Below are 16,477 nucleotides of genomic sequence, written 5' to 3'. Positions count from 1 at the left end.
ATTTTTATATTCCATTCCCTTTGAAATAAAGGCCAACATTCCATTTGCCTTCCCTATTACTTGCTGAACTTGTATGTTAGCTTTTTGGGATTCATGCACGAGGACTCCCAAATCCCTCTGTGCTGTATCTTTCTGCAGTCTTTCTCCATTTAAATGATATTCAGCTCCTCTATTCCTCCTGCCAAAATACATAACCTTACATTTTCCCACATTATATTCCATCTGCCAAGTTCTTGCCCACTCACTTAAACCATCTATATCCCTCTATAGACTCCTTGTGTCATCTTCACCACTTGCCTTCCCACCTATTTTTGTGTCATCTGCAAATATAGCACATAGTACATTCACTTCCCTCATCTAAGTATTAATATATATTGTAAAGAATGTCTTTACTTAAAAACCCTTTCAATTATTTAACTTCAAAAACAAAAACTAAGATTGGTTTACACATAACACGGTATTTAATGGAGAAAAATACACTAAGAACTTCTTCTTGACTTTTTATTGATTAAAAAAAAACTTAAGAGCCTTAAAGTGACCCCAGTAAAAGAATGAGCACAATTTCATTTGGGAAAAAATTGGAAGAAAGAAATCTTTAGTCAATTCTTCAGTATTAATATCGACTCTAAAAGGCTTAAATAAACTTACTGTGCACGAAAGATTCTTTCAAAATCAGACGATCCTATAACTGATGGTGTGGCAATTTTATATTTCTTCCTGGCATTTTCTACTTGTTTGGCAAAATATGCTGCAAATACAAAAGAAAGATTTTTCTTGGACAGTAATTATTTTTTTTAAGAATATAGATGACATTGCAATAGTACAACCAAAGGCAAAATGTAATAAGATACATACGCTGGGACAAAGATTTAAATAAGTTGTGTGGGAATACGCACAGAAAATTCACTGTATTCTCATAGCCTAATGCATACTCCAAACAGCTCTTGTTTATTAAGTTACCCTGCATTCAAACATCTGTGTACACAGTGGAGTATTGCAGGTGATACCACCATCTGAAGAGAATCCAATGGGCAGGGTGTAGGGATTGTAGGTATAACCTTTCCTACTGCCTTTAGGGGTCATGTAATTGTTCTAACAAATGAGCCTTAAGCGCGGGTAATCTTGGCCGGTGGAGCTTTCTAGTTGTGGACCTGGTTCAAGCATGTAGCTTCTAAACGAGCTCTGTAATAAGTTATCTGTTTCAAGTAAGAAACCTGTCCAGTACATCAAGTTCACCGCATCTGGCGACGAGGATAAAATAGCTCTGAAACTGCACCTCACCTTGTGAATGTGAGTACATCAGTTTTTAAGGAAAGAAAGAAAAGTATACTTACCAGTCATGCCACTCTCCGGCAAAATCGATCCTTATGACGCATCCATGGAAGATTGGAGCCAGTACATAGAGCATCTAGGTTTTTATTTCGTGGCAAGTAAAATAGAGAAGCAGAAAGCAATTATTTAGAATGTCTGTCATAGCAAGACATATAACCCCATCCGCAGTCTGATGGCCCCAAACGCACCCAATTCTAAATCTTTTAACAAATTGGTAGACCTTGTGAAGATGCATTTTCAGCCGAAGCCATTGGTAACAATGCAGAGGTTTAAGTCTAACCCCAGAGTAAGGGCCCTGGGAGAGTCCATCGCAACTTATATAACGAAGTTGAAGCAGTCGACTGAGCACTGCGACTTCTGAGACACACTCAATGACATGTTAGTTTGTGGCATTCACAACAACACCATTCAGTGCCGTTTACTTGCAGAAGTTAACATCAGTGTGAAGTGCGCTATGGAAATAGCGCTATTCATGGAATGTGCTGCAAGAGACTCTCAGGCTTTACAGAACGTGCAACATGGCGCCGTTCTTCAGTTGGGCCGGGAACCCACTGCAGGACATGCTGCGAAAACCAGAGAGACAGCAGCGAAGCAAGAGACAGTCTCAGCTGCTCAAAAAATGAAAAGACCTAGTGGAAGCATTTCAGCAGCGGTTCAGAAGTCAACCTGTTACAGATGTGGGGGTAACCATGTACCTCAAACCTGCAGATTTAAGGAGGCAGAATGCCATTACTACCACAAAAAAGGGCACGTAATAAAGCAATACAGGGCAAAATTGAGACAGCAAATCAGACAGCAGACCAAGACGATTGAAGTGAATAACATAATAGAACCAGACGCTGCCGATACCAATATCTATTCCCTACACAATTGCAAAGCAGTAAAAACTGAACGAATAACCATCGTCCTTTAAGCGAATGGGAAGCCTCTACTCATGGAGGTAGAGATGGGAGCCTCAACCACAGTGGTGGGAGAGCACACATTTAAATACATAAATGAAGGTACCCAGCCACTGAATCTGGAGCAAACCACAGCTCAACTGAAGGCATACACAGGAGAGTCCATAACAGGTAAAGGCATCGCCACAGTGCCTGTGTCCTGTAGGCAACAGACGGCCTAGCTTCCAGTGATCATAGTAACAGGTGAAGGATCTTGTCTTCTGGGCCGCAACTGGTTACGAAAAGTTAAGCTCAACTGGTCAGAAATATTTCAAGTGAGAACAGGGGGAGTTCCTGAGCTGCTAAAGAAATATAACAGTGTATTTCATGACAAATTGGAAAAGATAAAAGGCCTATGTGCAAAAATATATGTAGATTCGGAGGTGACACCCTGGTTCTTTATGGCCGCATCTGTGCCTCATGCCCTAAACGAGAAGGTGGATGCAGATTTGTGCCACTTAGAGAAGCTGGGCATCATCCAACCAGTCCAATTTTCAGATTGGGAAGTGCCTATAGTCCCTGTGATGAAATCTGATCAAACTATTCTCATTTGTGGAGACTACAAATTGACTGTGAATGAGGCAACCAAACTAGGTAAATATCCTATCCCAAGGATAGATGACTTGTACACAAAGCTAGCTGGAGGCAAATCCTACACCAAACTGGACAAGCCATGCATACCAATAGCTAGAGCTGATTAGCACATCTAGAGGGTATGTAACTATCAACATGCACAAGGGTCTGTATCAATATACACGCCCATCCTTAGGAGTATCATCTGTGTGTGCAATCTTCCAAAGTACCGTGGAAAGTTTGTTACAAGGACTTCCCCAAGTAGTGGCATACCTGGATGATGTCATCATTCCAAGTGCCAAAAGTCACTTACTTGGGACACCGAGTGGATGCCAAAGCATTGCATCGAGTAGAGGAGAAAGAGGTGCCCTCTCCTTCCGGTATCACCGAACTCAAGTCTTTTTTGGGCATGATAAATTATTATAGTCACTTTTTGCCAAACTTGTCAACAATGTTAGCACCTTTACATTTATTATTGAAAAGGATCATCATTGATCATGGAATTCGTAACAAGAAGAAGCCTTCGTGAAAGTTAAGAAGCTATTACACACATCATGTCTACTAGTACATTATGACCCATCAAAAGAATTAATATTAGCCTGTGATGCATCTCCTTATGGTGTGGGAGCTGTGTTATCACACAGGATGGAAGATGTTTCCGAAAGGCCAGTAGGCTATGTCTCTAGAACACCTCTCTGCAGTCAAGAAGGATTATTCATAACTTGAAAAGGAAGGTTTATCAGTAATATTTAGAGTGAAGAAATTTCACCAGTATCTGCATGAGCGACATTTCACCATAGTGTTGGACCATAAACCATTAATGGGTTTATTTAGTGAGGATAAAGCCTATAGCCTCAGCTAGAATTCAGTGTTGGGCTTTGATATTATTGGTGTATGAGTACATCTTCATGCACTGTCCTGGTGTGCATATTGCAAATGTAGGTGCACCCAGTCATCTTCTGTTACCAGATAGCATTGTACATGCTCCAGTGCCATAAGAAGTTCTGCTTGTGCAGAATTTCTTGGACTCTTTGCCTGTGTGTGAGAAGCAAATAAGGAATTGGACAAACAGCGATCCAATTTTGTCAAAAGTCCGAAACCAGGTATTGCAAGGATGGTCGAATCACCAGTGTCTGAAGAGATGAGACCATTCCATGCCCATGAAACAGAGTTAAGTTGTCAAAGCGGAATCTTGTTGTGGGGATCAAGAGTCGTCCTAACCTTCGCAAGGAAGAGAACCACTCTTGACAGAGCTTCACAGTGCACATCCAGGCATATCAAAGATGAAGATGCTTGGGCGCAGCTATGTCTGGTGGCTAGGCATTGACAGTAACATTGAAAGAATGGTCAAGCATCATCTCCATTGTCAACAACAACAGAAGTTGCCTGTTTTAGCTCCACTGCATCCGTGGAAGTGGCCTGGTTGACCCTGGGTTAGACTACATGTAGATTATGTAGGCCCATTTTTAGGAACCATGTTTTTATTGATCACCGATGTGCATTCTAAGTGGATGGATATGTATGAAATTAGATCACTGACATCGAGTGCAACTATTGAAAAGCTGCACCAATGTTTTAGTATACATGGCCTACGAGATGTCATTGTTTCAGATAATGGTACTGTCTTCACTAGTACTGAATTCCAGAGATTTACGAGTTTAAATGGAACTAAGCATATTAAAACAGCACATCATCCCTCATCAAATGGGTTTGCTGAAAGAGCAGCGCAAACTTTCAAATCAGGAATGAAGAAGTTATCCGAAGGTACTTTAGAAATTCGACTTCAACGTTTTCTTCTCAATTATCGTTTGACTCCTCATGCGACTACGGGTTCAACACTATCCAAATTACTGATGAAATGTTGCCTTCGTACAAGGTTAAGGCTGGTGTTTCCAAACTTAGAGGGGAAAGTAGAGAAGAATCAGAGTAGTCATAACAAAGTTTGAAGATTTACTGTGGGAGATATAGTTTTCCTGCAGCATTTTGGAAATGGACCTAGTTGGGCTCCTGGTATAATTATCTCTGAAACTGGACCCTTGTCATTCCAAGTGGAAGTGGAAGTCCGGATTGTTCGAAAACATGTGAATCATTTAAGAAGTAAAGAGACAGTCCAACAACCAGCTAATCCACCTGTAATTGATGTCAAACAGTTAATTCCTGAGGTGACAGATCGACCTAGAATAGACATACCTGATGTCTCTGTTGAATTACCTAATCCTGAACTGCCACTTTCTAAGGATGTCCCTGATGCTGCAGTTCCTGATCAAGTCGATCCAGTGGGAGAATCTCAAGTGGTAGAGCTACACCGCTCTAACTGAATTAGAAAACCACCTCAGAGACTTAATCTTTAATTACATGACCTGTGTATCTGTGTATATATTGTGGATTAAAATATTCTTTGTAAATGGGAAATGTAAAAAAGCTAAAGGGGGAAGACCAATGACATAGGCAGGATGAGGAATGAGGCTCTGCATAGTCATTATGACGAGCTAGGCACCAAATTAAGAAGCAGAACCTCAAAAGTAATAATGTCTGGATTATTAGCTGAGCCACGTGCAAATTGGCATAGAACAAATAAGATTAAAGAAATGAATGTGTGGCTCAAAGATTGGTGCGGGAAAAGTGGGTTCCAGTTTGTGGGGCACTGGCACCAATATTGGGGAAACTGGGATCTGTACCATTGGGACGGTCTACACCTGAACCATGCCGGGGCTGGTGTCCTCGTGAACTGCCTAACTAGGAAGCAGAGAGGGTTTTAAACTGAATAGTGAGGGCAAGGGATCAAATTTAGGGAGATGTGGTAAACCAAAGAGTAGAGACAAGGCAAGAGAGACCGGTATTAATATGGGAAATGATAAACAGACTGTGACGACAAGGGTCAGAGAGTACAATCAGCAGATAAGGCTAGACGCTACAAAAATAATAAAAGGACAAAATTAAAGGCTGTGTATCTAAACACATGTAGCATTCGAAATGAAACAGATGAACCTATAGCGCAAATAGAAATAAATAAGTACAATCTGATAGACATTACAGAGACATGGCTACAGGATGACATAGATTGGGACCTGAATATTGAAGGGTAGGTGACATTTAGGAAGGAAAGGAAATTAGGAAAAGGTGGAGGGGTGGCTCTGTTAATTAATGATGGCATTATCTCATTAGGGAGGGATGACCTAACTTTAGGAAACCAGGATGTAGAAGCAGTTTGGGTTGAGATGAGGAATGATAAAGGCAACAAGTCACTTGTGGGAGTGGTGTACAGACCTCCTAATTATAACTACACAGTAGGACAGAGTATAAAAGAAAAGATATTGGAAGCTTGCCAGAAAAGTAGAACAATGTCTTGGGGGATTTTAATCTGTATATAGTCTGGAAAAATCAGATGGGCAAAGGCAGCATAGATGAGGAGCTCATAGGATGATTTCGGGATAGCTTCTGAGAACAACATGTTCTGGAGCCAACCAGAGAGCAGGCTACACTAGACCTGGTATTCAGCAATGAGATAGGATTAATTGATAACCTCCTAGTGAAGACACCGCTAGGTAGCAATGATCATAATATGATTGAATTTTACATTCATTTTGAGGGAGAAACAAATGCGTCCAAGATTAGTATTTTAAACTTAAATAAGGGCAATCATGAGGGCATGAAAGCAGAGCTAGCTTAAGTGACCTGGCCAATGAGGTAAAGGGATATGTCAATAGAAGTTCAGTGGCAGACTTTTAAGGGGATATTTCAGAATACACAGAATAGATACATTCCAATAAGAAAGAAAAATTCCAAGGGGAGGGCCAACCATTTGTAGTTAACTAAAAAAGTTAGAGACAGTATCAAACTTAAAGAAAAAGCATGTAATTACGCAAAGACGGGTGGCAGGTCAGAAGATTGGAAAGAATATAAAGAACAGCAAAGAATGACAAAAAGATTAATAAGGAGGGAAACATTAGTGTATGAGAGAAAGTTAGCTAGTAATATAGGGCAGAATTTTTACCTCAGCGGGCAGGCACGCACCCGACCCGCTCGAGTGTAAAATGACGCGCAATGACGTCAGGCAAGCGTCCTGATGTCAACACGCAGTTGCGCGATATTTCGGTTGGCAGGCATCCACAGGAATCAGCAGCACACCTGCCAATGGTTAAAAGGCCTGCTAAGGCCATTAACAAGGTACTTGAAACAAAATTTTTGCTGCCCATCCAACCTTACAGGTTGGCTGGCAGGTGAAAAGGCCAAGCGGCCTTTGCACTTTTTTGGAAACCTCATCCACGGGTGGGATGAGGTTTCCAACATCAAATAAAAATGAAATTAAAATTTTTAAATTTCATTTATAACATGTCTCTACTCACGTGACAGAGTCACATGAGGGGACATGTTTTATAACATTTTTCAAATCTTTATTTTTTTTTTGAAAACTCTTCATCTCCCTGAGGCAGCTCTGTGCCTCTGGGAGATTTTCAAGTGCGCACTCGAGTGCATGCGCGAAGTTCGCACTCGCTCCACTCGCCCTCCGCACAGGTAGCGCTGAGCGCTGCCGCTCGCGTTCACACTAGGTGGGCCTTAATTGGCCCACCAGCGTGAAATCACAGTCCGGTCCCAATCACAGGTGGTGGTCGACTTCCCGACCAGCCTCGCCCACCCTCACCGAGCCCACCCAACAAGAGCAAAATTCGGCCCATAAAGACTGAAAGTAAGAGTTTACATAGATATTTAAATAAGAGTTAACAAAGTGATATTTGGTCCTATAGAGAGCGCATCTGGGGAATTAATAGTGGAAAGTAGGGAGATGGCGGATGAATTAAACAGGTATTTTGCTTCAGTTTTCACTATAGAAGACACAAGTGACATCCTGGAAATAGCTGTAAATCAGGAAAGGAGGAACTCGGGAAAATTACAATCATTAGGGAAATGGTATTGAGCAAATTGTTGGGGCTATGGGCTGACAAATCCCCAGGTCTGGATGGCCTTCACCCTCAGGTCTTGAAACAAGTGGCTAGTGAGATAGTTGATGCACTGATTTTAATTTTCCAATATTCTCTAGATTCGGGGAAGGTTCCTTTAGATTGGAAAATAGCAAATAAAACTCCTTTATTCAAAAAGGGAGACAGAATGCAGGAAACTACAGGCCAGTTAGCCTAACATCTGTCATAGGGAAAATGTTAGAAGCTATTATTAAAGATGTTATAGCAGGAGACTTAGAAAACTTAAGGGCAATCAGGCAGAGTCAACATGGTTTTGTAAAAGGGAAATCATAATTAACCAACTTATTGCAGTTCTTTGAAGGAGTCACATGTGCTGTGGATGAAGGGTGGGTGTACTGTACTTAGATCTCCAGATGGCATTTGATAAGGTGCCACATCAAAGGTTATTGCAGAAAATGAAAGCTCGTGGTGTAGAGGGTAATATATTGGCATGGATAGAAGATTGGCTCGCTAACAGGAAACAGAGAGTTGGCGTGAATGGGTCTTTTTCTGGATGGTAGGATGTGACGAGTGGTGTGCCACAGGGATCAGTGCTGGGGCCTCAACTTTTTACAATTTATATAAGTGACTTGGATGAAGGGACTGAAGGAATGGTGGCTAAATTTGCTGATGACCCACAAAGATAGGTGAGAAAGTAAATTGTGAAGAGGACATTAAGGAGGCTACAAAGTGACATAGATAGGTTAAGTGAGTAGGCAAAGATCTAGCAAATGGGAAAATAATGTGGGCAAATGTGAAATTGTTCATTTTGGCAGGAAGGATATAAAAGAAGCTTATTATCTAAATAGTGAAAGGTTGCAGAGCTCAGATTCTGAGGGATCTGAGTGTCCTAGTGCATGAATCACAAAAGGTCAGTATGCAGGTACAGCAGGTAATTAGGAAAGCTAATAGAATGTTATCATTTATTGTGAGGGGAATTGATTACAAAAGTAGGGAGGTTATGCTTCAGTTGTACAGGAAATTGGTGAGACTACATCTGGAGTATTGTGTACAGTACTGGTCTCCTTATTTAAATAAAGAGTTAACAAAGTGAGCGTTGGTCCTATAGACAGTGCGTTAATAATGGAAAGTAGGGAGATGGCGGACGAATTAAACAGGTATTTTGCTTACTGTACACAATACATTAGAAGCAGTTCAAAGAAGGTTTACTAGACTAATACCAGGAATGGGTGTGTTGTCTTATGAGGAAAGGTTGGGCAGGTTAGGCTTGTATCCACTGGAATTTAGAAGAGTAAGAGGCAACTTAATTCAAACCTTTAAAGATCCTGAGGGGCCTTGACAGGGTGGATGTGGAGAGGATGTTTCCTCTTGTGGGAGAATCTAGAACTAGGGGTCACTGTTTAAAAATAAGGGGTCGCTCATTTAAGACAGAGATGGGGAGAAACTTTTTCTCTCAGAGGGTTGTGAGCCTTTGGAACTCTTGTCCTCAAAAGGTGGTGGAAGCAGAGTCTTTGAATATTTTTAAGGCAGGGCTAGATAGATTCTTGATTAACAAGGGGGTGAAAGGTTATCGGGGGTAGGCAGGAATGTGGGGTTGAAGTTACATTCAGATCAGCCATGATCTTATTGAATGGTGGAGCAGGATTGAGTGGCCGAGTGGCCTACTCCTGTTCCTAATTGTTGTTTGTATGTTCATATGAAATGTAGTGATTGTAGGTATAACCTTTTCCACTGCCTTCAGGGGTCACGCTATTGTTCTGACGAATGAGCCCTAAGCGCGGGTAATCCGAGGGGCAGAGCTCTCCAGTTGTGGACCTGGGTCAAGGGTGTAGTTTCTAAAAGAGCTCTGTAATAAAGTTATCTGTTTCAAGTAAGAAACCTGTCTGGTGCATCAGGTTAATTACACAGGGGAAGCAATGCATAAAGGATTCACTGCCGGTGTGTGAGAACTTTAGATCTCGTGCAGAATATGGAGGTTCAGTCGCAGCAACTCATCTGTTCCAGACATTATCAAGTGAAGTTTGCTTAGGCACAACTTTCAAGGAGCTGTTTTGGTCGTGATTCTTCACGTTTTGAGAGCAGAGCCATACCGCTCCACTGATGGACACCTCATCAAGCCCACTGGCTTGCACGGCTCTGAATTACATTGAACCTGGGAGTGAGGGGCTTTTTTGTATGAAGCTGCTCAGCAGAGGGCCAATACTCTTCACAGGCAGAGGTAGGTTTTGTAGATATTGGAGCCACCAACAGTGACAAGTAGGATGATGCTTTAATAGGAATTCCCACTTGTACAACTTTTCAAGCCAAATTTGTCACTTGTTTGTTGAGAATGGATTAGATATTAAAATTAATTTCTTTTGTTTTCAGCCTTATATCTTATTGTTTGCAGCTCGTTAATATCATCTTGAAGTAAATTTTGGAAATGTGATTGCTCCATAAACCTTTGCATATGTTTTAAGGATCAAAGGCCTTAGAACCAGAGATAAACTCAACTCCATTTTGCTGCTGCTGGTGTTTTAATGGACCAATGCACAGCCAGGGAAACTCACAAACTAGAATGAATCACAAAGAAATGGATTCCATTGAGATAAATTCTTGTGCCCCAAATTAATAAACCAATAGCAAAGATGAAAACTTAGGGTCTTCCTGATTTGGATAACTCGGTATCACACCAAGCATTTTCCTTCCAATTTTCTGCCCTGATCCATACCATAGGTAACTTGCTCCATACCATAGGCAACAGCAGCTCTTTGACACTTCTACTGCACTGTCCCCCTTTGCGTCTCTAGCTGTACCATGAATTGTGCCAGTTCACACAATGCAAGGCAGCCACAGGTAAGTCTGCCCCTGTCCTCACCCAAGGACCATATACCGTACACTTCCAGCAGGAATCACTGACTAACGAACAGAAGCAGAAATCCTGGCTAAACATTCCCCTCTCTCTACCAGCTTTCTAAGACTACACTCACTCCCACCATTGCCCAAGAGACCAACTGGTCCAGCACAGACAAGCAATTGAATCTAATGTAAAAGCAAAATACTGTGGATGCTGGAAATCTGAAACAAAAACAGGAAATGCTGGAAAAACTCAGCTTGTCTGGCAGCAGCTGGGGAGAGAGAAACAGTTACCATTTTGAGTCCAATATGATTGACTCTTCTTCAGTGCCTTCCTGGCCAGTTGTAAATCAGTATTCTGCCAGGTGTGAATTTACCTACTGATCCACCCTGCAAATATTAAGGAAAGAGATGTCATATAATCCATGTGGTCAATGGTATTGCACTGTGGCAGACGCAGCTATTGGTTTGAAGATTACTCTTCATGTAGTCCACTTAGGGCCTCTAGTGGCCAGAATATAGTATTGCAGCAATATGCCACTGCACAGACCCTGACATAAACATTCAGGCATGAAATCCCACATCAAGTATAGTGATAGATGCATTTTTACACACTCTCTGAATTTCTTAACTTGAATCTAGGACAGGGGACATTTGGGACAGGGTGGTTGGAACCTCCTGATTCAAACTTCTTTTACATAGGGATTTCTGTGGGGTCATTAGAAGGAGAAAAGTGAAGTTGCTTGATTGGAAATTAAACAAAATCCTTTGTTTGATTTCAGACTTCTACAACATGGTTTCTATCAAACTCGGATCATATTTTCATCTCCAGACCACCTCATAATGCAGAATCTGTTTTGCTTTTTATTGTTCTCGAATTTAAAGTGCTTCAGTTATCCACAGCTATCCTCAACTGTCAAAGACAAATTATTTATACCTTAGCTCAGATGTCAACCACCACATGACTCAGTAACATGCCTTCACATATGGCTGCTGGTGTCTCTTTCTCTCTCGCTCCGTATTTCTTTACTAACTCTGTGTGTTTTCTGTGAGCTTTTTTGTTACCTGGTACTGTTTGTCTCTATTTTGTTTTAAGAGGTATGTTCTAATGTTGTGCATTTCGCATCAACATGTTGAATACAGCACTACATCTGCAGAAATGGTCTAATTATATTGATTACTCAAACTTATGTCAATAGTGGCTTAGTGGTATATTGGACATCCCAGCATGCTGTAGCATGACATAAACTAGTGCAACAGAGACATGCGGATGAGAAGAGCCCAAGGTTTGATCTGTGTGTGTTGCTGATTCCAGCCAGAGGACTGATGGGCAACAATAGGTGAGGCACCAAGAGGCCAGGGGTGTGGTGGCGGGGTGGGGGGGTTTGTGGGGAAAGCACAGTACTGGATAACTCTTGGTCATTATCAAGTAACCCATGATAGAAAAGTACCCTTAAAGGCACTGGTTGAGTACCCGTCATAGTTGACTAGTTAACCATCTAAGCTCTTCACAAAGAATAGTTCCTTTGATGAGAAATATGGAGGGATGCCTCTATTTGTACTGTCTGTAGCACTCAAAGAGGAGGGGGAAAAGAATGATAAATAAATATTAGTATATTAGCATCACTACACATTAACCTTGAAAACACTAAATCATGACATTCTAGTATAATCGCACAGATCTTCATTTCATTAATATATTCACCTTATTTATCAGTGAATTTACATCAAAAAAACAAGGAACAGCTACCTAATGCAGCTTGCAGTGCAGCGATGATCTGGGTCGTAAGGATCTCTGCTATTCTGGGAGAACTGACTATTACATAATAGCAGAGGGAAACCCAAGAAGTCAACATGATAATGTTGCAAGCCAAAATGTTGGAGCATCAAAAATAAATGTATATTTTGGCATGAAAAATACTTTATGGTTCACATTTAATTTGCACTTACTCGTGATTAATTGTTGTGCAAGAATTTTCAATCTCAAGTTTTTGTCAAGAGGAGTTGGTGAACTTTGTGTTGTGGGCAGCGTTGGTGCAGGGGAAGTCGGACTTTTCCCATTTTTCATTGGCAACACATAGACAGTGGTAAGTTTGATGTGCATCTCGTTCTAAATTACCCCATCAACAGAAAATATTACCTCTCCTACCATGTGATAATCCGGCCATGGGAGTCTTTCCTGAGTTTCAATTAGCGTGGAATTATAAAACGCTTTATGCCGTGAACTTAGTATGGGCTAAGACACTTGCCCAAATATGGTTCAGAAACCACAGGGCATTGAACCACACAGTGAAGATCATGGGATCACTGCTCCAAATTGCTCAAAGTAACCAATCTCTGATGGGGTGCCAAGCTGTGGCTTGGCATTTTCCCTACAAAAAGGGAAAATAATCAGTGGGAAAATCATAAGATTACATAGGGCATACAGCACATAAACAGGCCATTCATCCTAACCAGTCCATGTCAGCATTTATGCTCCAATTCAGCCTCCTCTCGCCTTTCCTCAACTAAATCTATCATCGTAACCCTCTTCCCTTCTCCCTCATATGTTTTTCTCGTTTCCCCTTAAATGAGTCTTTACAATTCACTTCAATCACTCCCAGTGATAGCAAATTCCACATTCCCACCACTCTTTGGATAAGAAAGTTTCTTCTGAATTCCATATTGCTGTTCTATTATACTGGCGATAAAGCATCACGGGCAACTGCCTGAGAGAAGGCCTGTGGTTTGTGCCAGAAAGATATTACAAAGTGAGAGCAGGGGACAACAATTAAAATGGCTGCAAAAAAAATGTCATAATTGACACCGTAATTCTCAACACGTTAAATTGTAGAATACCTGTATAGGGATACATGTTCGATTTCGCCATTCCTAGCAAATGGAAATCCCAATCCCAGCTATTTCACTTTGTGGAGACACTGCCGGGTGATCGGTAGTTACCCGGAAGACAGGAAAAAGAAAATAAATCAGGAAGCACCTCGGTTCGCTCTTGTCAGTGTCTTTTAGTGGCTGGCAGATGTCTCCATAAGGGGAACATGTGAGCCTTGGACATAGCACTGTGGAGAGGCAATAAGCTGATTCCTTATATCAAATATTTAACTTATGAGAGTGGAGAAATTGAGGGATTTTACAGTCTTGAAGGAAGGCAACAGGGGTGATCCTCAGTAATTATGCCATTAAATTGTACATATAAGGTTAATACACAACACGACTTCCAAGTACTAGAACAAGGAATACTAAGCCAACTTTGTGAAAGGAAAATTTTGAGCAGACGTAAGGAAAAACTTCCTGAGTTGAAGTGTTTTGTACACTTGGTAATGTCAGCACCCTCCCCGCCCCCGATATTCTGCCGTTTGTCAAGTGCTGTGCCGGATGGAATCAGACAACTGGCATAAATCAGAATTTAAACTGGGGTTTCTGGTCTATATGGCACAGCTATTCACAGGATAAACTTTCTGAGGCAAGCAGGGAACCTGGCACATTTTTAACATTAAGCGCTATTGATCTCATTGGAGGAATTGCTTTGGAACAGTTATTGAGCCAAAACGCATGAAGGTAGTGCATGGCCATTAACTCTGAGAATTTCTCCCTTCATTTAATTTTCACTGTAGATTCCAAATCAGCTCCTTCCTAATTCTAGTCCCAGTACTTTCTTCAAGGCAGTTCCTGATTTCTCTCATCAAACAAAAATATGCAAGACAAAAAAAAAATCAAAAATGCAAAACCTCAAAGAAATTGAAGAAATATATTAAAGTGATGAAATCTTGGAAGTAGTTTGGCTTTCAAGAGGTGGCACTCCTTGCTGGAGACAGTCCAATGAATTTTATGAAGCAGCTCACACTTAGCGCACCAGTGTGACCAAGTAACAGAGGGCCATATCAAAGTAACTTGCTTTACAGTATTTCCCCAATTACTAAACCTTTTCACTTCAATTGATTCCATACAAAGACACCGAACCTAAACCAAAATAAGATGTTATTTATAGCCTCATATCTTATCAGAGCTTTTCCAGTTCAAATGCTTAATCGCATTTCCATTTAAAATAACATTCAAGCAGCAGAGTGGGAATTTCTGGCTCAATAAAGACAATGCTTCTTTTTTTCCCCCCTGAAATCAGCCACAGTTCTTAGGGATGTGAGTGCACGATCTCTTTTATCCTCTTCTCCCCATCCGCGCAAAAAGTAATTTCACAAACCAGAGGATTCATCCAATCTTACACTGAATTCACTTGACTTCTCCCGCGTTTCATCTTAATTTACTTAGCAGCTGAGCCAAGGATAGGAATTTGGAGGAGGGGCTGCATTAGGATCCAGAGTGTGCTACAGAAACATCTATCAACAGCATCGGGAAACCACTAATCCAGATTATCCTGTAGGAAGATTTAAAGTTTTTTAAAATATTTATTTGTTGATGGGATGTGGGCCCTCTTGTCCACAGAGCACTTAAGAGTCAACCATATTGTGGCTGATGTAGACCAGACCAGGTAAGTACAGCAGATTTCCTTCCCTAAAGGGCATTACTGAGCCAGGTGGGCTTTTACAACATCATCAGGCTTTTAATTCCCGATCCTTATTAAATTTAAATTTCATGATCTATCATGGGATTTGAACCCAGGCTCTAGAATACTAGTCCAGTGACAGTACCACTATGCCATCACCTCCCCCCAGGATATAATAGTATTGTGGTTGTTGAAGTTAGGATATAAAAGTATTGATGAGGCAAGTGAGGGATATTTAAAAATTGAGTTTTGGAGCCCAGGGACAATGTTGTCATCCCTGAGCAGCATAGACTAGGAATGTCCCAGGTTCTGTGCTCAGTTAGCCACTTTCAAGCAGGATAGAATCATACACCAGAGAAGATGGCCATTTGGTTCATCATACCAATGTTGATTCTTTGAATAAACTGTCCAGTTAGTCCCTCTAGCCTGGTCTTTCCCATAACCCCGAAATTTGTTTTTCCTTTTCAAGTATATATCCAGTCCCCATTTAGTAATTACGTTGAATCTGCTTCCACCACCCTTTCAGGCAGTGCATTCCAGATCAAAACAAAAGTTCTCATCTCCAGTTCTTTATCCATTTATCTCAAGTCGGCAATCTTTGGTTATTGACCCTCACAACAATGGAAACAATTTCTCCCTATCTAATCTCGCACTGTCTCTCTCTCTCTCCCCCTCGCACTGTCTCTCTCTCCCCCTCACACTCTCTCTCTCTCCCCCTCACACTCTCTCTCTCTCTCCCTCACCCTCACACACTCTCTCTCTCTCCCCTTCTATCAAATTTCTTGTTAACCTTCCCTGGTCTATAATGAACAACCATAGCTTCTCTCATGTTACAATCGTCATAGAGACCAATAACTTTTAAAGAGAAATTCGAACTTCTAGTTATTAGCTGAAAGACAGACACATGACAAGATTTCACATTTTAAAACTTTAACTGTTACAAATGCAAAAAGAATACTATTAACTAAATATTATTTCATTTTCGTAGGCAACAAATAGTTTAAACTACTGAACAGAATTTGTCCCTTTCTACTTTTGGTGGCAACCGAAAACCCAACTTTGTTACGTTACTCGGTCTGGTAAGTAGACGTCCAATTTCCCTGGAACCAACACAAAATGATTCGCACTTCCAAGAGTTTTACTTCTGTTCTTTTCTTTTCCCAATATTACCTTTCGCAGTGAGCGTTTTCCCGGGGATTCTTCCTCCAGTTCCAGCTAGGTGAACCCTCCAGCCTTGTTTTAGCTCCTCACGAACTTGGTTTTCAAACTGAGAGCGAGCTCCCACCCGCATTCGGCGTGATGAATGATAAAATCAGCATTTTCTCTGCTCCAGGTGTAGGCCTGGCTGACTACTTCTTTTGCTCTCCACCTCTCAGTTGACC

The 16,477-nt window shown here is 41.2% G+C and overlaps 1 protein-coding gene across 2 annotated transcripts in view; it reads right to left on the bottom strand.

The window, feature by feature from the left end:
* mgst2 (microsomal glutathione S-transferase 2) overlaps nt 1-16,477 on the bottom strand; it is a 43,091-nt gene that overhangs the window by 24,610 nt on the left and 2,004 nt on the right. The window contains exons 2-3 of one of the 2 annotated variants that reach the window (XM_078538907.1): nt 1,335-1,408; nt 649-748 (exon numbers count right to left, since the gene is read on the bottom strand). In XM_078538907.1, the coding sequence (XP_078395033.1) occupies nt 649-748; nt 1,335-1,341 (107 nt within the window). In that variant the 5' untranslated portion in view covers nt 1,342-1,408. The remainder of the gene's footprint in view (nt 1-648; nt 749-1,334; nt 1,409-16,477) is intronic. The other variant, XM_078538897.1, reaches the window with a different exon arrangement.

Source organism: Cetorhinus maximus, chromosome 1, assembly GCF_964194155.1.
Source record: "Cetorhinus maximus chromosome 1, sCetMax3.hap1.1, whole genome shotgun sequence".
NCBI classification, from domain to species: Eukaryota; Metazoa; Chordata; class Chondrichthyes; order Lamniformes; family Cetorhinidae; genus Cetorhinus; species Cetorhinus maximus.
The sequence above is the reverse complement of the archived record's forward strand: the minus strand, read 5'-3'. Positions and strand labels throughout refer to the sequence as shown.